General features: G+C 37.6%; 2 protein-coding genes across 2 annotated transcripts; one reads left to right on the forward strand and one right to left on the reverse strand.

The window, feature by feature from the left end:
* Positions 1 to 5,689: 5,689 nt before the first annotated feature.
* LOC122316638 (guanosine deaminase-like) lies at positions 5,690 to 9,935 on the forward strand. The gene is made up of 5 exons (XM_043133323.1): positions 5,690 to 5,865; positions 6,116 to 6,175; positions 6,472 to 6,662; positions 9,455 to 9,559; positions 9,647 to 9,935. Exons 1-5 carry the CDS (start codon positions 5,850 to 5,852, stop codon positions 9,833 to 9,835), a joined length of 561 nt encoding a protein of 186 aa, XP_042989257.1. The 5' UTR covers positions 5,690 to 5,849; the 3' UTR covers positions 9,836 to 9,935.
* A 7,252-nt stretch (positions 9,936 to 17,187) lies between these two features.
* On the reverse strand, positions 17,188 to 17,628 carry LOC122295108. The gene has a single exon (XM_043104196.1). It carries the CDS (start codon positions 17,626 to 17,628, stop codon positions 17,188 to 17,190), a length of 441 nt encoding a protein of 146 aa, XP_042960130.1.
* Positions 17,629 to 22,846: the final 5,218 nt, after the last annotated feature.

A 22,846-nucleotide genomic window follows, 5' to 3' on the forward strand; every position in this document is an offset into this window, starting at 1 on the left:
ACCATCTCCCTGGTAAGGAGCCAAAATTTGATTACGTCCAAAAAATAACGAGGTAGTTGTAACACAGTTTTGGGGTGTTGATTACACAGAGAGACAAATTAAAAGAATAGCAGAAGAAACAAATAACTAAAGAAAAATATTAAATAATTAATGAAAAATAAAGATTAATTTTAAATGCAGATTAAAGTGAAGCAAAGTGACTAACGAAAAAAATACTCAAATTTGACGAACAGTAGAGCGTCGAGATTCCTTTACAAAAATCTGATATTTTAATTATTCTTAATTTATTGAATAACTTATTGAGAACTCAATTCCTAAAATTTTCAATTAGAAGGTATAGATTAAAGTGAAGCGAAGTGACTAACGAAAGAAGTACTCAAATTTGACAAGCAGTAGAGTGTCGGGATTCCCTTGCACAAATCTGATATTTTAATTATTTTTAATTTATTGAATAACTCAATTGAGAACTCAATTCCTAAAATTTTCAATTGGAAGGTATAGATTTATAAATTAAAATTAAACCAAATGTAACCCTTTGAAAAATCATTCACCACTTTTAAAATACGTAAATTATTATTCCTATTGAAAAAATTCAACGACGACAATATATTCAGGGAGTGATATTGCAGCAAAGAACTAAATCAATATAGATAAATGATTGATCCAAACATAATCAAAGAACCAATCCATTTAATAGAAAAAATATGACTGAATCTATAAACAAAATAAATTCTATGATTATTCAGAGAAGAAAATATCAACAGTAAATTGAGAATGATAAAACAAAAGAGTTTTAATAACTAAAAATCAAATACATAAATAAAAAATAAATTAAAAATACCATCTAATGTGAAAGTTCATCCCTAACCCTACTTGAAAATTTAGTTACCCATAAATATAATGGATAGCAAAAATCTCAAAAAAGAACTAAAGTGAACGGCGACCATGAAGTTCTTTGTTCTTCAATCCGTCCTCTCCTCGTAAAAACCAGCCAAAGAAATCTCTCCCCAAAAAACGACGCTACTTGTCCTTTGGTTATATGAAAAATGCCCTATATTCCTTGAAGTAACCAAGTTTTTTTGAATTGTATGGGCCCACGTCAAAAACTCCCAAAAATCAATTCAGCCCAAAGAACCTTCTTGTTGCTGTGTGTCCTACTTGAAATCAAAAAGCACCCATGCACTTTACTTCCAAACCATTAGCCTTCCGTCCAAAAGTGAAATGGGTCCCGTGTGTTGTCTCCAACCCAAAAGACCAACTCCTCTAATCCATGCAAAATGAGATGCCTTTAGTCCGATATAACCCAAAACATAAACTCGTGTTCATGTCAACCGAATTATATGTGGACCCATGTCAGTGCAACCCAAAGTGATATATGACTACTCCAATTCTTTTCACCTATATTGTCATGCATTTTACTCCATGTGATTGCCATCAAAATAAAATCAAATGTAAAAGCTGAATAGTAAAGTTCCAAAAATGTTACGTGCAAAGCCCAATTGCAAATTATCTCTCACCAACCAATAATGCAATATTTGAGATTTAAAATTTTATAAAATCATGCTAAAATATATCTCAGTGTGAATAGATATTAAACTCAATAATATAAATTATATCTCATTATTTATATTCACATTTTTACATTTTAATCCAATAATAGGGTATTTAGAGTACACTTTCGCGCACTCATCAGTTCCATTGGTCTAATATAAGGGATGGAAGAGGTCATATTTAGGAAAGACTAGATAGATATTTTGCAAATTCAGAATGGTTGTCTATGTATATGGGTTCTAAGATAAGAAATGTCACCACTTCATACTCAAATCATAATTTTTTGATTCTTATACTATTGGTGCTTTTGAATCTCAGTATAAAGGTATAAAACCCTTTCTTTTTGAGGCTATGTGGTAGGGGGAGATGGGTGTGAGGAAATAATATCATCTTCTTGGTCTTCATTGGAATATTTTGATTCAATGGAAGGTATGAAAAATGTTGTCTCTGTGTGTAGCTCTCAATTAAAACAATGGCATGGTAGAAAATTTGGGAATATTTAGTCTCAATTGAGATCTAAACAACAATTCCTAAATCAGTTAGTAGGGGCAATTCATCATTGGTTTCAAAGACTGATTTGGACTCTCTTAGACATGATATAAATCTTCTGTTGGAACGAGATGAGTTGATGTGGAAACAAAGGTCAAAGGCTTTATGGCTTCATTCGAGTGATCAGAATTCAAAGTTTTTTCATCAGAAAGCTTCTCAAAGGCAATCAAGGAATTTTATTACTCAGCTTCAAGATGATTCATGTTATTGGAAAGATAGCAAGGACATAGCTTCTCTTGTTCTATCTTATTTTCAGGGCCTCTTTACTACATTTCACCCTATAGGTATGGATCTTGTTTTTAGAATCCGTCATTGCAAATGTTACAAATGATATGAATGTTGATCTTATGAAGCTTTATATAGGGGATGAAGTATGGTATGCTTTATTTCAAATGCACCATTTGAAGGCGTCGAGCCTGATGGCTTTTGTCCTCTCTTTTTTTAGAAATATTGGCATATTGTGGGTACTTTGGTTACCAAAATAGTTTTAAATTCAATAAATAATGGGGTGATACCTAATGTTTTAAATGAAACTTTTATTTTTTCTTGTTCCAAAGAAAAATAGGCCTAAAAAAGTTACAAAATTTAGACCTATTAGTTTGTACAATGTGGTCTGTAAGATTATAATTAAAGTCATTGTCACTAGGTTGAAATCTATCTTACCTCATGTGGTTTCGAATAGTCAAAGTGCTTTCGTTCTGAACGGCCTAATAATTGATATTGTGCTTGTAGCCTTTGAAACTGTGCATTGTATTAGAAAGAAGAGGAGGGAGAAAGGGTATGATGTCTTTAAAGTTAGATATGCATAAAGTTTATGACAAGATGGAATGAGGATTAAAAAAAATTATGTTGAAACTAAGTTTTGATCATAAATGGGTAAATATGGTATTATCATGTATAAATTCAATCTCTTATAAGATACTTTTAAATGGGGTGCCTACTTCTTCATTTGATGCTTCATGGGGATTACGATAAGGAGACTTATTATCACCTTACTTGTTTGTGTTATGTACTGAGGGTTTATCTTCTCTTCTTCAAGCTGCTGAGAAACCAAATTTGATTAAGGGTGTGAAAATATGTTGTGGAGCCCTTACTGTTACACATTTATTTTTTTGCAGATGACAGCCTATTATTTTGTCAAGCTACATGGCCACAAAATGAATATTTAAAACAGTTGCTAGCAGTGTATGGATTGGCTTCGGGTCAAAAAATAAATATGGACAAATCTAAACTTTTGATTAGCCCAAACACAAGATAGGAAGAGGTCGATGCTATTATGGCTATTTGGGATGTTCATTCTCTTCAACATCATGATAAGTACTTGAGGTTGCCTTTTTTGGTTGGTCAATCTAAATGTAATACTTTTAAGGAGTTAAAAGACATGGTTTGGCAGAAGCTATAAGGTTGGAAGGAAAAATTATGCCAACTTATACTATGAGTTGTTTTATGTTGCATAAATCTTTGTGTAGGGACTTAGAAAGTTTATTATGAAAATTTTGTTGGGGCCAACAAGGTATTGAAAAAAATATGCATTGGGTTAGCTGGTCTAAGTTATGCTCTTCAAAAATGAGAGGAGGTATGGGCTTTAAGAATTTAGAGTTCTTTAATTTAGTCTTTTCTTGTAAAACAAGGATGGAGGATAATTCAGAATTTCAGTTCATTGCTGGCTAGAATTTATAAAGCGAGGTATTTTCCTTCTACTAATTTCATACATTCAAAGTCGGGTAAGAAACCTTGGATAAGCATTTATGCTAGTAAACCACTATTGGAGAATGGAAGTATACGGAGGATTAGGAATGGTGAAAAAGGTTCAGATTTTTCAGAATAAATGGATTTCACTCTATTGGTTACCTCATTCATCTTCATCTACCGAGATTATTCAAGAAGATTCAATTGTGAAGCTACTTCTGAATCAGAACAATGGTTTTTAGAATATGAATTTGATACAATCTATTTTTCCTACCTCAGTGGCTGCTGAAATTTTACAACTACATTTACCATCAAGGGAGTGTGAGGACAAATTTGTGTGGCAAGGTACAAATGATGAGAAGTATTCAGTTACGTCGAGGTATTATTTAGTTGTGACATTATTTGATTCAAAGAGGAGAGTTGAAAGTTCTCATTTTTCGGATCTTTCAACTTTTTGGCGTCACTTTTGATATTTGAATCTTTCGAACAAAGTGAAAAATTTTGGGTGGCATGCTTGCAAGAATGGCCTCCCTTTAAGAGCGAATTTGTTGAAACTTGGTGTTATCTCAAATGGAAATTATCCACTTTATTAGTTGGCTGTGGAAGTGAGAGACATGTTTTTTGGGTTTGTACAGAGATTACAAAATTGTTGGCAGTACGCTGCTCATCATCGTTGCCATTATTGTAGGTAGGTAATCATTTTATTGATGTGGTGTGGCATATGATGAGAGTTGATTCAGATTTGCTCACTAACTTTATTACTATTTTGTGGGTTGCAAGGAAGTATAGAAATTTAAAACTATTTTAGAATTCTGATTGTGTTAATAGACATTGTGGATAATTATTTAGCATATGTTGAGGGGTATATTACTATTAAAACATAGTAGCTGATTGTGAGTAAAGAAAAGGTTATCTCTTGGAGACCTCATGATCAAGGTATGGTAAAGCTTAATTTGATGAGGCATTGTTTCGTTTTGAACCTTCTAGGGGTGTGGGAGTTATTGTAAGGGATGAAAATGGGGGATTGTGTTATTTGCAATGTGTCGGAGGGAAGGGGGTTTGTATAATGTTGATGATATTGGGGTGTTGACTGCTTTGAGAGGACTTTAGATGATCTTGCATTTAGGATTTTCTAGCTTGCTATTAGAAGGAGGCTCTTTGATTCTCATTAAAGCTAATAACTCTAAAGAACCCAACTTTTCAAAGCAAGGGAATGTGATTCATGAAATACAAAAGTTGATTTTTTACTTTTCAACGCATAATGTTCTTCGTGTGGGTAGACAAAGAAATGAAGCAGTTCACTTGTAAGGAATGCTCACTTGATGGCTGATACGGTTCAATGGTAGAATAAATGTCTAGATTTTATTTGGGCTCAAGTTCTATTATATGCTAATTTATAATTGTAAATTGTAAATGGAGTGATACTACTTCTATTGTTATGAATGCAATCATATTTATTAAACACTTCGGTCCGAATATAAGCAGATGTCCAAATCCATACTAAGTAAACAGTGTTAATCTATTTATTAAATAATTCTACTTATCATTTCTGTACATTATATATCACACTTGTTTTAATTTTTTTTATTTTTTTGATAATAAATATATAGTGTATGGATGATGATAAATAAAACAATTTAATTAGTTTAACAAGAATATAATAAAAAATAAAAAATAAAAAATATTAAAATATATAAAATGTCTGTCACTTAATTATTTATCCCAATCAATTTTATCCATTGATTTACCGAGACACCGATAGGTTGTTCCAACCTTTCACACGCCCTAACTAATTACATAAATAATGGTCAGAGAAAAATGAAAAATGAAATACGAAAACTCTGTGGACCGCGTGCTTTCTTTCTCATATTAATATATTTTATATAAAATATTTTTATATATTTAAGATCCATCTCCCACTTTCCTTCGTCAAAAGAAGAAGAAAGGGTGGTGGCTGGATTTGCATCGGGAAGATTCTTGGTATCCTTGGCTTGGCTGATTGATTTTGATTGCAGTCCGATCGTTGTTTTGGCTCTACGATATCGACATCTATTGCCCAAATGGAGGAAGCTAAAGGTACAGAGAGCCACCCTGCAATTTCTCTCTCTTAGTCCTTCTCTTCTCTTCCCCCTTTGTTTGTTCTTTTTGGTTGGTCTTTGACATTCGATTAAGTGCTTTCTTTTATCACCTCCTTTGTTGTGGATCCATGATCATAATTTAAAAGCTTAATTGTTTTTTTTTAATGTTTTTTGGGTCTATTTTTTTCTCTGAAAGCTTTTATCTGAAATATTTTACCTCCTTGTCTGCCTATTTTGGGTGATCTCAGTAATTGAAACCAAGGACGGAACTGTTTCTGTGGCTTCTGCATTTGCTGGTCATCAACAAGGTAGCTCTCATAGCTTTCTGCTGCTTAGATCTTTCCGTTGCCGCTTCTCGCTAGTATTTGCCTTCATGATTTGGTGCTCAATTTTGGGTGTTATTGAATCATTCACATTTTCTTCTTTCCCATGCAATGGGGGTCCGATTAATCATTCAAAGTTGTTTAGGCATTCCCTTGTTTAGACAGTTACGGTCTCTGAACTTGGAACATGTTAGCTGTTGTTGTTCAATTGTTAGTTACATTACTTTTTACTTTCGATATTGTATTTTCGGATTTTTTTTTTTTTGTGCTTCCTCAACCAGCTGTACAGGATAGAGACCACAAATTCTTGTCAAAGGCAGTTGAAGAAGCGTATACAGGAGTAGACTGTGGACATGGAGGCCCTTTTGGTGCTGTTGTTGTGCGTAACGATGAAGTGGTTGTGAGTTGTCACAACATGGTCTTGAAGAACACAGATCCAACTGCCCATGCGGAGGTCACGGCGATAAGAGAGGTTAGACTAGGAAATAACTTCTTTATATCATTTTAAAATTTTGTTCCTTTTTCATAGTGGATGTGCATGGAAGATATAAACGTCCCCAGTCCCACAATGGGGTATTAGTGGTACCGATAAAAATCCAATCCGGGAGTGGGCTATGTTGTTTGATTAATGTTTCTCCTAGAGAGAGAGATCTATTGAATAAGAATTTAGAAATCATGACCTGATGGGGCAATATCATTTTAAAATTTTGTTCCTTTTTCATAGTGGATGTGCATGAAAGATATAAACGCCCCCAGTCCCACAATTGGGTATTAGTGGTACCAATAAAAATCCAATCAGGGAGTTGGCTATGCTGTTTGATTAATGGTTCTCCTAGAGAGAGAGATTTATTGAATATGAGTTAGAAATCATGACCTGATGGTGCAAGGATAATATCTGGTGATATTATGAAACACAGGGAACATAAATATTGATGGCTAGAATTTTGTGATATGGGCGAATTTTTCAAAATACTTGTCTAGCTTGATTTAGTTGGCACAGCTTCACTTTTTGGACTAGTAGTGATTCAGGGGCATCTTTTTCTGAGAACAATGAGCTCTTATATTGTGGACAACTTCCATCAGTCTTCTTTGCCCTTGTGACTGCAATACTCAAAATGATTACACTGAGGATTACAGATGGAAGCAGGAATTTATGACAATAAAGTGAGCTCCTTTCGAGGAGAGACCACAAATAGATATCTCTTTTTGGATAAGATAGAAACCACAAGCTTTTTTGTTAAAATTCTTGTCTCTCTTTTATTTATATTTTTATTGGCAAACAAAATTTTATTGATCATAAGAATAGGCAAAACCCAGATATATGGGACATATACAAAAGTGTTGCCTGAGCGTGCTAGTTTATTGATACAAGAAATTTACAAAAACCCATTTTATTGAAATCAATTACAACCAACGAATGAAGTAAAGTATTTAAAAACAATTTCCTAAGCTCTTCCATTGATCGCTCTTGATCTTCGAAGCTTTTTTCATTCCTTCCCCTCCAAATGCACGGCCATAAGCATATTGGGACCATCTTCTAGATTGCTGCAATATGAGAGTTACCCTGGAGGCCTCTCTAAGAAGCTAAGAGATCAATCACCCCTCTCAGCGTCGCCCAGGTGAGTCCCATCCTATTGAATAAGTCATTCCACATGGTCATGGCAATCTCACAGTGAAGTAATAAATGATCAGCTGGCTCCCCATTCTTTTTGCACATGCAACACCACTCCATGACAATGAATCGACATTTCCATAAATTGTCAAGTGTGAGTATCTTTCCCAATGAAGCTGTCCAAACAAAGAAGAGTGCCTTTCATGGTGCCTTTCTCTTCCAAATACTCTTCCATGGGAATGAGTTTGTTGTATGTGTGTGCATGGCTTGATAGGAGGTGAATGTCCCTTTCTTATAGTGACGCCAGAAAATCTTGTCATCAACTTCCCTCCTCATGTGAGTGGAATATATGAGATTAAAAAATAAAAATAAAAAATAAAAAATAAAAAAAGAAAAAAAAAAACTCCAATATTATGTCGACTTTCCAATCACATGCATTTCTAAAGGAAGTGACATTCCTTTGAAGAGCAAAAGGTCCACAATCGAGGCTTCTTTCATTCTTGCTATACTATAGACTTTTGGATAAGTGTCTTGAGTGTTCCGTCACCACACCATATGTCATGCCGAAATTTGATTTTGAGTCCATCACCCACCTCAAACTGGGTATTTCTAAAGTACGCATCACATCCTCTTCTTTCCAAAGCCCCACACCGTATGGCCCACTTACCTCATTTGAACACCAACCTCCCCATGCTTCACTGAACTGCGATTCTATTATATTTCACCATCTCTCTTTTATTAATGGCCAAAGGCCTTGTACATAGAGGTACAATAATATATCCTAAAGGAAATACGAATCCTAAACAAAATACAAACCAAACTCCATAATCAGTCAAAACCAAACAGCGTTCCTTGTCATACTTCTATTGAAAGTAAAACATAGCATACCCAAAACTCCTCCTACACAGCAGATATTGCGTGTCATGAGATTGCTATTCCTTTGTGCCCATGTGCATTTCAAAACCTTGCGTAGTATACTTGTTCCCACTCTGCTGCTTCGATAATTTGAACTTTGATATTTTCTTCCCTCCCCCATGCAATCTCTCCTTTTTTTAGTTCTTAAATCTTGGATTGGACTTCCATTCTGAGTTAGATCTAGCGGTTACTGCATGAGCAATTGAATAAACCAAAAGCCCAATTATTTAGTCGAACACAGCACATGGCAGGGGAGTTCAAGCCCTCTCTGTGGACTTTGATTCATTCACACTTCAACAGGTAAACTTAAATGGTTAGGACCTAGTTTTAGATCCCATGATCGACATTATGAACAATAACAGGAAAAGAATGCTATCTGATCTTGTTGAAAAACTTAGGAAGCTGTGTTTACTAGGTTGGAGTTTGCTGTCCCACTCCTGGAACAGCTATATGGCTATTAAGGGCATAACAAGAGGAGCTAATTTGACTCATCCATTATCATACATTACACAGGCCATGTAAAAACTATCGAATGTGCTAAAAATAGATTATCCAGTTTACGAGTTTGTCTGTTTTAGTTTTTTTTCTTTGCCTCTTTCTTTATTATTTGATTGAGAGTAGAAATTGAGGATTCTTGTAATTTCATCCTCAAATCAAGTGTGATTGGGGAAGCATTTAATCATTGTTGCTTTGAAAGGTGCATTATCTTCACTCTAAGACATTATGCATCTTATCAGGCATGTAAAAAGCTCCAGCAGATTGAGCTTTCAGACTGTGAAATTTATGCATCGTGTGAGCCTTGCCCCATGTGCTTTGGTGCTATCCATCTTTCACGAATAAAGGTTGAACTCTTCTCCTCATTATTTGCCTTTCTATCCTGGTAGTTGTAGGATATGAAATAACATGTTTTGGTACTTTTTTAATGTCAGAGGCTGGTTTACGGGGCCAAGGCCGAAGCAGCCATTGCTATCGGGTTTGACAATTTTATTGCGGACGCATTAAGAGGTACAAGTAAACATCAGAAGGCTCACTTGGAGATTAAAAGAGCAGATGGTAATGGAGCCATCATTGCGGAACAGGTCTTTGAGAAAACCAAGGAAAAGTTCCAGATGTATTGAATTCTTCAGTTTCCTCCAAACATTATCTGCCACAAACTGTTTATTTATTCTGAACGCATTCATTTTTAATGCAATTGTTTAAAAACTTGTACACGGTCAAGCTCAACGTGTTGCAATTCTTCATTATGATATTTTACACGTTTGGGTTGATGCCATTAACACCGATATGCCAATGCATATACTCTGTTGAATGCCACCATCATAAGTGCTAATTGTTTCAAACATTGGGGAGGTGATTCTGGATGTGTCCTTCCTCTTCTTGATCTCAATCTGAAAAAAGATGAAAGAGAAATGTTGGTTACAAAAAGATCTTTACGTAGGTAAAGTTTACTAAACGATATGACTTCTTGTTGTTAATAAGATTGTAAAATTCTTTTTATTGTAAAGAATTATAACTATTATATTTAGCCACATTAATTGGTGAGTTAACATTTGTGAGATTTTTATGAACTATTTCTTGGGAAAAAAAAAGTGAACTTGGTACTCACGAGTGGATAAATACTCCACCAAGACTGTATGATCGTCAAAGTATGGAAAGAGGGGGAGGGTGAAACATGGAAATGTGAATGGTACTCCTCATGTGTGGCTGTACCATGGCAACCCCCATCCTAAATAAGGTTGCTTGAGACTTAAATTCTGCCCTAAGGATGATTTACGTTGCTTTTTATCTGAAAAAAAAAGGCAGAATATCCTCATTTATGGCAAAAGAATATCGAGATACATCTTTATGATTCATTTCTCAAAGATGTACTCATCTTTATGATACGAAACCAAATAGGAGGAGGGCATGGAATTGTACATGGTATTAACCTACATCAAGAAGGCAATATTCTCAAGAATAAGAAGCAGACAATTCCACATCGATAGCTGTGAAAATCTTCTAGAATTCTCTTGTAACAAAGTTGATTCCATTTTGTATTTTATTCATTTATGCCAGTTCATGCTTTATCGTATGCCTATATAAAGCCTTGAGGCTCTTAGTAATGTTCATGCTAAGTAAAATGGAATATTCAAAAATACTATGTGTCCCTGTTCTGTTATGGTATCAGAGCTATTAGACTAACAGTCTCTCTGATCCTTCTTCTTCTTCTTTTTTCTTTTTTCTTTTTTTATCACATTCATTATGGCAAACAACATAGCTGCATCTTCTTCATCCTCTACCTCCATTCCTTCCTCCTTTCCTTATTTAGTCACTATTAAACTCAACTCTAAAAATTATATTTTGTGAAAAGCTCAGCTTACTGCCTATCTTAGAGGACAAGATTTGTTCTCTCGTGTGGATGGTTGTGAGCCACCTCCTCCAAAAATGATTTCTATTGAAAATAGTACCACTCTCAAATTAAACCCAACTTTCTTGAACTGGCAGTGACGGGATCAACTTATTTTGAGCATACTACTTTCTTCACTAACTGAATTTGTAGTTGACCATGTTATCTCTGCAGGATCATCACGTGAGCTATGGACCTCTCTTGAATCCAAGTTCACTTCACATTCCACAACCAAAGAATTTCATATCAAATTTCAACTCACCAATCTGCCTCGAGGAGAGTAACCCATCTCGAAGTATTACAGCAAGGTGAAACTGTTGGTTGACACACTTGCTACAACTAGAAATCCATTTTTTAATAAGGAGTTTGTGACCTACCTTCTCAACAGTCTTGGTCCAACCTACGAGTCTTTTATCACCTTCATTGCCACTAGAGTTGAACCATAGCATCTCATGAACTCTACCATCTTCTCCTCACACATGAAAGCCGAATGAATCATAACTCTCATTCCTCTCTACCCTCTCCCTTTGAACCATCTGCCAATGTAACCACAAGCACCAACCAGAGAGGCAAAGGGAACTTTTGTGGAGGCCGAAATGGCCGAAACTGAGGACGGTCCTCCTATAACCGAGGACGTTCCTCTCAACAGAACCTTTCCTAGCCAAACAACAACCCAAATAGACCTACCTGTCAAGTATGCAACAAACCTGGACATGTTGCATTACAATACTATTTTCGCTTTGACCATGCCTATCAATATGAACCTCCCAAATCTTTTTCAGCCAACTACACTTCCCCCTCAATCATCCCAAACTCCACTTGGTATCCTGACAGTGCAGCTACCCATCACATAACCAATGATCTCTCACATCTCAACCTCACATCCGAACCATTTAGTGAACAAGAACATATTCCAGTTGGCAATGGCATGGGTCTTACCATTCAAAACATTAGTGATTCCTCCTTGCACATTAATTCTTTTGCTTTTAAACTTCGAAATCTACTATATGTACCTTCTATTAACAAAAATCTTGCCTCTATTCTTCAATTTTGCACTGACAATAATTGTTTCTTTGAATTTCATGCAATTCATTTATCCATGAATGACAACCGGATAGGGATGCTCCTCATCACCGGACCAACCCATAATGGGCTCTATCAGTTCTCCTCCTCCCTACTATTGTCTTATCCTTCTGTTCATCAATTTTGCGATGACATCTTGGTGAAAAAGCACTGCTTGATTGTTGGCATAAAAGACTTAGACATCCTACTCTCGAAGTGGTTTCCCGCATTTTGCACACGAGTTGTTTGCCTTATTTCCCCACTCCTTCCCCTTCTGTTTGTCCTGATTGTCCCATTGCAAAAGCCCATCAACTTCCTTTTTCTTTAAGTTCAACACAATCTGTAAAGCCTTAGACCTCTTGTGGGCTGACATCTAAGGCCCAGCTCCAATTGTCTCGAGAAGTGGATTTAAATATTACCTTTCAATAGTTGATCATTTTACTATATTCACTTGGTGTTTTCCTCTTAAAAATAAATTAGATGTCTTATCTGTTTTTACTTCATTTATTAAATTTGCTAAACGCTTTTTTAATACCAAAATCATTACCTTACGAATTGATGCCAAAGGGGAATTTCTTCCTCTTACCACACTTTGCAAAAATTTTGGAATAATTCATTGCTTTTCTTGTCCATATACACACCAACAAACGGTCTAATTGACCGTAAACATCGTCATATCATTAAGACTAGGCTCACTTTACTAGCCCAAGCCTCATTACCCTTTTTTTTTTGGGCCAACGCCTTTGAAATCTCCACCTACCTTATAAATTTACTTCCCACTCCCATTTTACAAAATAGGTCTCCCTATTTCATGGTCTATCACAAACCTCCTAACTATTCCTTCCTTAAAATTTTTGGAATGTTGGCATAACCTCCATCCATACAACCATCACAAATTAAGTTTTTGTTCTACCTCATGCATTTTCCTAGGCTATAGTCCCTCTCACAAAGGCTACAAGTGTCTTGATTCCACCAAAAATCGTCTTTACATTTCTTGTGATGTTGTTTTCAATGATACCCACTTTCCATATAAACAGCCCATTAACATTCTACTTATACCTCAAGTCGAACCCCTCTCTGTACCCCTTCTAGTTTTTCCTCACTCCATTCTTGGCCCAACTTCTGGTAGTCTGCCTCTGTCTAGCCCACTATCAACTCCTCACTCCTCCTAGAACACGTCTCTCAATCTTGGCCCACACCCAACTCCTCATCCAAACCCAAACCCATAGAACTTTCCTCATCCAAGTTCCCCCTTCTTCTTCCCAAACCTAGCCCACTAATCACTCATTTCTGTCTACTTTTTTCCAAATTAATCTTCTTGAAAACCCTAACTCCTCAAATCAGTCGTCATCTCCTTCGGTCATTCCTTCCTCATCTCAGCCCTCCACCATCTTGCAACCACCTCCCTCCCCTATTATCACTCGTTAATTCTTCATGACCACACCTTCTCACTAATGGAACCATTCCCTATCCAACTTGGCACTTCCTTCCCTCCACTGCCATGATTCCCAATGAACCTTCATCTTTCATTATAGCATCCAAGTTTTCTGAATGGAAGGCTGTCACGACCCAATAATACTAAGCCCTTCTTAAGACAAATACCTGGACATTGGTTCCCCATATTTCTGCGTCTAATTTGGTTGGTTGCAAATGGGTTTTTCAGACAAAGTTGAAATCTGATGCTTCCATTGAGAGGAGGAAAACTAGACTCATGGCTAAAGGTTTTCACTAACAAATCGATTGGTATCAACTATATCGAAATTCTCAGTCCAGTCGTCAAGCTCTCTACAATTCAGCTTGTACTTTCCATCGTTGTTGCTCGTGGCTGGTATCTTTGAAAAGAAAACACGTGTTACGGGCTCGAGCCATTCCTTTGGTAAAGGTGTTGTGCAATAATCACACTACAAAGGAAGCTTCTTAGAAACTTGAGGAAGAGATGCGAGATAAACACCCACGACTTTTAATGGGAGCTTTGATAACTTGTAATAAGTTCGGAGGACAGAATTTTTATAAGGGGGGAGGATGTAAAGCCCAGGCTTGAGGCCCATATTAGAGTATAGCCCAACCCTTGAAACCACGAAACGGCGTTGTTTTGGTAAGTTTCTTCTTCCCTCTTCAGTTTCTTCCTCCCCTGATTTTCCCTCTTTTTCGCTTGTTGTTCCCCTGTTTTTCTCTCTAGCATCTTTTTTTTTTTTCACATGTTGGTTCAATTTTGCTTCACGCCTCTCTTCACTTTCTATCCCTTGCAAACTAGTTTGCTTTCCCTTCTCGTGCTATTCTTTTTCCCTGTGATTTTCTTACTACAAATTTGGAAGTTTTCAAAGCCTGGTTCCGCCATCCACTTCACATGCCGGTAACTTCTCTCTCTCTCTCTCTCTCTCTCTCTCTCTCTCTCTCTCTCTCTCTCTCTCTCTCTCTCTCTCTCTCTCTATTTTTCCTCTAGGTATTAATCGGACTTGGTGTTGTGTTGGGTTGGATTGGTTCTAATCCTAGGTCTCACCATTAAAGTAGTTTCACCGTGCACTCTCTTCTTCAAGAGTCCTATGGATTGATTTTATTTTTTTTTTTTTTTTGTCTCATTGGTAGTTTTCTTTCAATTTCAGATTTCCTCTCCCTTTTTTGTGTCGTCCTCTTTTCCTAAAAAGTTTTGGGTATGGTGAGTGGTGATAGAGTTTCAGTTTTTGGGGTTGCTGAGACCCTCTTGTTGGTAAGCTTTTATCTTTTTCTTTCCCTCTAATAAATTCCATGTTTTAGTTTAAACTCTGTTGAATAAATTTTACTTGCGGTTTGTGTTGTAGCAAACCTATGTTTTTCACTGAGTACGGGTGCAAGATGATTGAAATATTGCTAGACTAGATTTTTTTTGGGAATAAATAGTAGTGAATCTCGATGGGTGCAGATTAAAATTTAAGAAGTTTTGGAAATTTTTGTGGAGTTGTGAATTGAGAAAAGTTTGATGTGTGTATTGCTTATTTGGTTGAATTGGTGGTTGTTTTGAGATATGGGCTGCTATGTTGGTGTTGATATTTCGATTTTTTGAGTTTGACGTTGGTTGGTGGATGTATAGGTCAGTATTGAAATTGGTATATTTGAAGTGTGGGCTGTCTAGGTTTTTATGTGGTTGCTTGAGTTGCATTAATGTGCTGAAACATGGTTTGGAATTATGGGTTTTAATTATTTAGATCGAAGTTGTGTTGTTGGTCATTAACACTTAGTGTATTTTCTTATATTTTATCAATAGGTGACGAGACTATTAGTGGTTGATTTCAAGGCATAGATAATACGCTGCATGAGTCAGGTAAGCAGGCTTCCTATGCTAGTTTTACACAAATATTTGATACTGGGTTGACTTTATGAAAAGTTTTCATATTTTGTCATAAAATGAGAACTTGGAAAAAAACAACTTCGGTCATTTCTTTGCATTACTCATGAAATCGATATGAAAAAAGGAAAAATATTTTTTGACATGTATCGTGTAGACATAAGCTGTATTTTTGTTATGTTGTTTTTAAAATATGAAAAAGAGTGATATGAAAAATTTGAAAAGTTGTGCATTTATTTAGAAAGATGTTCTGACCTTTGTTTTCAGTATGTGAGAAAGATCTAAATATCTTTTGGTACTCTGTTTTATTCTGATATGGCTTCTGAAAACCTTTGGCATGGTGTATTGATTTTGTATCTGACTCTATTTCTGCTCTCCTCTATTTAGGTTGATACCAACTCCTCTATCTCTGAGTGCATCCACTTTGGAAGTAAGGTGGTTTATTTGTTGTCTTTCCTATGTGCACACTCGGGGCTGTGAGAATAATAAGAGAATGATTTCATCTCTGTCTCTGTCCAGTTTGGTTGTCGGGATTAGCACAACGCTACCACGAGAGTTAAACATGGTATCTACTTTGTAAGATGCTTTGTTTTGATATGATGATGATGCTAAGTTATGTTATGCCAAAGTACCTTTGTTTTGAAACATGTTTTGTTTTGATTAATAACTATGAAAAATATTTATCTTTGCATGTTTTACTCTGTAAATGCTCATGTTTTGCATGCTAGTATATGTCTCCTGCTTACTGAGTTGTTGATGATAACTCATTCCTTCTCCTCCTAATATTTTTCAGATGATATTGACGACCCAGTTGAGAGTCAAGAATATAATTTGGAGTTTTGATAGATGTGGAATAGGTGGTCGAGTGCTTAATGTTACCAATGTCATTAGAAGGGTTTGAAATGAGTATTTGGAGTCTTTATTGTTATTTGGATATTTGAGACTTATTAAATTATTGTTTATTATGTTGAGGTTATTGGAAAATTGTGGTGACAAGGATTTATATTAATTGTTTCTTTATGCTTTGATGTCTTTTTGATATGAAGTTGATAAATATGAATGTATAATCATTTTGAAAACTTTGGAGATTTTATTCATATTTGGAGACCCGAATATAAGTGACAGGTAGTAATTCTCCTACCCTCTCAGGTACGAGGCATTACATCATAAAGTACTTCTTTATAGTAAGCTTTTTGAGACAGTTTTTATGGAACAACCGAGTGGTTTTGTTGATCCCTAAGGCTTGATTTTGTGTGTAAACTCGATAGGGTCATTTACAATCTCAAACAAGCTCCCTGAGCTTGGTTTTCTAAATTGAGTTTCTGGCTTACCAATTATGGATTCTTGGCATCAAAGGGTGATCCCTCCCTTTTTATCATGCATACATCTACACTCTGCATATTCATCCCTGTGTACATTGATGATATGATCATCACTTTTTCATCTCCATTGCTGTTGATGACTTAATCACTTCACTTGGGCACATGTTCTCAGTCAAAGATTTGGGCACATTATCTTACTTCCTTGGCTTAGAAGTTGAGTCTCTTCCTGATGGCATGCTCATTATTCAATGAAAATACATATCTGATTTGTTGAAAAAGACAAATATGACTACTGCCAATTTAATCTCCTCACCTATGTCCGCATCCACCAAGCTTTCTAAACCTTTTTTTTTTTTTTTGAAATGAAACATTACTTCATTAATATGACTCTACAATAACAGACTTGTCTGAAATAACAGCAGGGAAGACCTCAGGTGGCACCTCCTCTACCCAAATACATTCAGAACTTAAAGATAAAGCTAATCTTGCAGTTTCATGCACTACTTTGTTGCCATCTCTCCCCAAGAATGATACTGACCACCCTGGCTGGGCACACATGACAGATTTGATGTCTTCTATAACTTGTCCATCCCATGAAGTGTTCTGTGTATTTGAATTGACTGCATCCACTACCATCTTCGCATCTCCTTCTAGTTGCACCTGTCTGAGGCCTAGTTCCCTGCGCAACAGAACAGCCCGAAGCATGGCCCAGCTCTCAGCTGCATTAGCACTCTTTGTTGCTTGTTTGGGACTAGCTAACACCACATGTACCTCACCACTGTAGTCCCTCACTACAATACCAATACCCATCCTCCCCATTTTTTTATCCATGGCTGCATCAACATTCACTTTCATATGATCCCAATTTACGGGGTCTCCATAGAGTTCTCACCGCTGCTGTTGGACTTGTTTGACTCGCTCTCGGCTTTTCTTGAGCCAACTTGATTGCCTCTACTTCCTGTAGAGCCAACTGAAAGACTACAGAAGGGCCTTTGAACTTTCCTTCGAATACTACTTCATTCCTCCTTCTCCATAGGCCATAAAGCACCTCAGTTACTATATGAAGCTTTCCTTCTTCCAGCTTGGATTGAAAATCAGACATAGTGATCTGAAGTCAGCATAATTCCTTTTCCATTTTTTAACTGGACTGCATTCCCCTCCCCATACATCTACTGAAGCAGGACAATCCCATAGCACGTGTAATGTTGTTTCCTCATCTCTATTGCAGACAGGACAAGTAGAGTTTTCAACTATCATTCTCTTGAAAAGATTACTCTTTGTTGGTAGTATTCCATTGAGGCCTTTCCAAATAAACTATTTTACCTTGGGCTTGTTAGTCTCCATATTTTCCCCCACCAAATTTCATTTGGATCACCATTTGATGTCTCTCCTGTCTTCTGTTTCTTTTTCTCCAGGTCTGTATAGTATGCACTCTTTACTGAAAAAGTCCCTTTATCTGATAGCCCCCATATTACTTTATCATCCATCCCTCTTATGTTAATAGGTATGCTGCAAATACACTGAACTTCCTCTTGTCTGAAAATGGCTTGTACTAGCTCTTTCTTCCATGTCTTGCTTTCTTCTTCAATAAGCTCATCGACAGTTGCATCAGGTTCTAATACCTTGATAGGAGACTGAATCTGAAAAGTAGAAGGTATAGGCACCCATTTGTCTTTCCATATCCTTATGCTCTTTCCATTTCCTACTCTCCAAATGCTTCCAGCTCTTATCAAATCCATCACTGACCTTAAGCTCCTCCAAATTTGAGAAGGACAATAGCCTGCTTGTGCCTCCATCATGTTGCATGACTTAAAGTACTTTTCTTTGAATATTTGAGCCATCAAGGAGGAGGGTTCCTGTAACATTCTCTATCCTTGCTTGGCAATAAGGGCTCTATTAAAATAGTTGAGATCCCGGAACCCCGGTCCCCCTCTACCTTTTGCTGCTCCTAGTTTGCTCCAACTTTTCCAATGTATACCCCTACCTTCCTTTTTGTGATTCCACCAGAACTTTGCAATCATGGTTTCCATTTCTCTGAGGAGTCTTTTTGGCAATTTAAAAACGCTCATTATATATGTTGGTATGGCTTGTAAAACACTCTTGATCATGATTTCCTTCCCTGCAAAAGATAGAAATGAGGTCTTCCAGCTGTTAATCCTTTTCCATATCTTCTCTTTTAGACCTCTGAAAGTGTTATACTTGGACTTTCCTACCGTGGTGGGCAAACCCAGGTATTTGTTATAGCTATCACAAATTACCCCTTCAGCTTGTTGGGAAATGCACTCTTTCACTACTGAATTAGTATTTGAGCTAAAAAGGATGTATGTTTTCTGCCTGTTCAGGGTCTGTCCCGATGCTTCTTCATAGATTTTTAACAAGTGAACAATGATGGACCATTCCTCTATCTTTGGCCTGCAAAACATCACAGTCATCAACAAACAAGAGGTGGTTGATTCTTTTTCCACCCCTTGTAACAGCAACACCCTTGATGAGGCCTCTTGCTTCAGCTTGATGCAGAAGGGTACTTAGGCCTTCTGCACATAGGAGGAAAAGGTAAGGTGAAAGAGGATCCCCTTGCCTTAATCCTCTTGTTGGCCATATAATGTCTCCTGGGATCCCATTCACCACTACTGACTAGGTAACAGATTTCACACACGCCATGATTAGCCCCCTCCATTTGTCACTGAAACCTAGTTTGGTAAGCATAGTTTGCAGAAAATCCCATTCCACTCTATCATATGCCTTAGACATATCTAGCTTAATGGCCATACTGCATTCTCTTCCCTTTTGCCTAGTTTGCATAGAGTGAAGGAGCTCATATGCTACCATGATGTTGCCTGTGATTAACCTGTCAGGTAAGAAAGCACTTTGGTTCCAGGATATGACCTCTTGCAACACTGATTTTAGCCTGTTTGCCAAGACCTTCGAGATTAATTTATACCACACATTGCAGAGACTGATTGGCCTGTAATCATTGACTGATTTGGGGGAGTTCACCTTAGGGATTAGGGCTATAAGAGTGTGGTTCAAACCTGTAGGCATCCCACCAGTTCTAAGAAAATCTAGGACTGCTTTGACCAAATCAGAACCAACTATATCCCAATGATCCTGGTAGAAGCCAGCACTGAATCCATCTGGCCCAGGTGACTTAAAGGGTGACATTTGTTTGAGAGCAATCATTACCTCTTCAGGAGAAAAATCCTTATCCAGTAGTTCACTCTTGCCCCTTGAGATTTTGTGTTCTACACCACTTAGGCAGTGTTGGATAGCCCTTTCAGTAGGGTTAGAGGATTGATAGACCTTGTTGAAATGAAGCCTGAACCCCGATGCCACCTCCTCCTTTGAACTTAACACTCTCCCTTCTCCATCTACAATCTGTTTTATAGAGTTCTTTTTTCTCCTTTGATTGACACAGGCATGATAGAATTTGGTATTCCTATCTCCATGTGTCAACCAATGGACTTTGGCCCTTTGTTTCCATCTTGCATCTTCCTGGTCAAGTAAGAAGCCAACCTCATTTTGCAATCTTTTGAGATCACGCATGTTATCTGCTCTCTCTTCCTCTTGCAACTGTTTGATTTCTTCTATTTTCTGCTTAATGACTGCTAATCTGTTTCTTCTCAGGTCCCTGCTCCAGTGCATAAGCCTTTTGCTACATCTCTCTAACTTGCTTTGTAACCTACTGTTTTGCCTTAGATGGTGGTTTTCTCTTTGCCACACTTCTGCAACTATATCTTACAACCTTCCTCCTTGGTCCAGTTCATCTTATACTTGAAATGGTAATAGAAATGTGTTCTTTCCCCCCTTCTTCTCGAGCAGTCCAGTAGAATAGGCCTATGATCTGAGCATAATGCCATCATGGTGCTGACTTTAGCATCTGGAAAAGACTCCAACCATCTTCTATTGGCTAGGCCTCTATCTAATCTCTCCTTAGTGAATGTTTCATTCTCGTGTCTGTTACACCAAGTGTATTTGTTCCCCTCCCATCCCAGATCAAAAAGTCTGCAATTTTTTACCACCTCTCTAAATAACCCCATCTGGTTCTCTGATCTAACCCTTCATCCTATCTTTTCATCATGTGACAGAATCTCATTGAAGTCACCTATTATTCTCCACCCCATATCACTAGGATTAAATGACTGCAAAAGTTGCCATGCTTCCCTCCTCTTGTTTGTTTCGGGATGACCATAAAAACAGGTAAGAACCCAGTTTAAATTGTTCTCATCACTTTTTATTAACACATTAATGTGTCTTTGAGAATAGTTAATTAGTTCTAGCTGAACTTCTTGCTTCCACATGAGCATCAACCCACCACTTCTCCCCACTGCATCTACAGCCACACAACACTCAAATCTGGCCTTCCTTGCTACCTTGGTAGCACCTGCTTGGGACAACTTGGTTTCCATCAGAAAAACCAAGTCAGGATCTTTCTCCTTTGTTTGGAAACAAAGGCTCTGAACTGTCCGGGGGTTCCCAAGCCCCCGGCAGTTCCAGCTAAGAATTTTCATGGCCCTCGGTGGGGCTGGTCACCAGCCACTACCGTTTCAGTTATGATGTTTCCATCACTTTTGTAACAAGAGATCTTACCTCTTCTCTTTCGTGCTGGTGCACCTTGGACCTCTTCATTAAACTCAGCTGTTCTCTTGGTCCCTGGTCGCAGACCTTCCTCCATAGGAGTTGATCCTTGTCCTCTAGCATGGTGTTTCCACCTACGACTCCCTTGGTTAGAAGTCACTACTTCTTCTGTTTGGTCCGTTGTTATTAACTGACTCGTCGACCTCTCCCCATCATCTTGTTTCCTTTCTTGAGTCTGTTTGTTGGGCTCGTTCGTAGCTTTAGGCTTTTCCAAAGCCACATTTGGCAAACCTTTTACCGTTAGGCCCATCAGTGTTTCATTTGTTTCCCGCCCTGTATGAACCTCGTCCCCATGCAGGTTTCCTCCACAGTGTAGACTCATGCCTACTCCCTACGTCGCCCCATACTGTGTCCCATCAGTCTCATCCACTGTAGCAATCTACCCACCTTCTCCCGCCAAATTCTTTTGCCTCATGTCCACTGTTGTCGTTTCTCCTTCAAAGCCATGGTTCTCACTACCACCCGACCTTACTCCGTTTTGGTTCAAGGCTAGATCTTTAACTTGTCTCCTGCTCGCAATGCTTCCCATAGAACCTTCTACTTCGCTACCTACAGCTTCCTTTACAGGATCCTATTGTCCATCCTCTCGGCCATTTGAGTTACCATTTGAGGGAATGAAAACTGGCCGCCGTTTATAACTGTTCTCTACCCTTAGCCACGAACCAAACTGAGAAATGTAAGCCTGGTTGCCTCCCGTTTCATTCGGGCAACCGTTTTCGCCATGTAAAATCCACCTACAGCTGAAGCATATCTTTGGAAGCTTCTCGTATTTAAAGCTCAGCCATACCTTTTTCCCGTTCACCATTATAGTTCTTCCTCTAGCTATGGCCTTCTGTAATTTAATTTCGACCTTCACCCTCAAGCATTTGCCCCATCCTATCCCGTCCTTGTCAACATCAACATCCAGCACATCTCCTACCGATGCTCCGATACGATGACCCCATTCTTCCGTCATAAAGCCTAATGGGAGATTGTGAACTTATAGCTAGAATGTTTCTTTATCAACATGCATTTTCCCGGGTTGTAAGTCTCCATCATAAGACAGAATCATAAATAACACGCTTGCAAATGGCCATGGTTTACCATCTAGGATCCTCTGTCTATCAGCATGGTTGGCGAATGTAATAACAAAGACATTTTTTTCCACCTCCTGGAACACAGCTCATTTGCTAATTCTCCATATCTTCCCCATTGCAGTAGCTATGACTTTCTTGCCAATCACTCAATCTGAACAGATCTTGCAGATAAGACTTCTCTCTCCCTTACGCTGTATTTCTTCTTCACACCCCTGAGGGACCTCAATGACCTCTTCTTCTTCCTCCGTAAGCCTCAGATTACTCCACCGATCTTCGATTTCTTCCATCTAGCTTCACTTGGGACACTCCTAACTGAGGACTAGAAC

This window comes from Carya illinoinensis, chromosome 1, assembly GCF_018687715.1.
Source record: "Carya illinoinensis cultivar Pawnee chromosome 1, C.illinoinensisPawnee_v1, whole genome shotgun sequence".
NCBI lineage: Eukaryota > Viridiplantae > Streptophyta > Magnoliopsida > Fagales > Juglandaceae > Carya > Carya illinoinensis.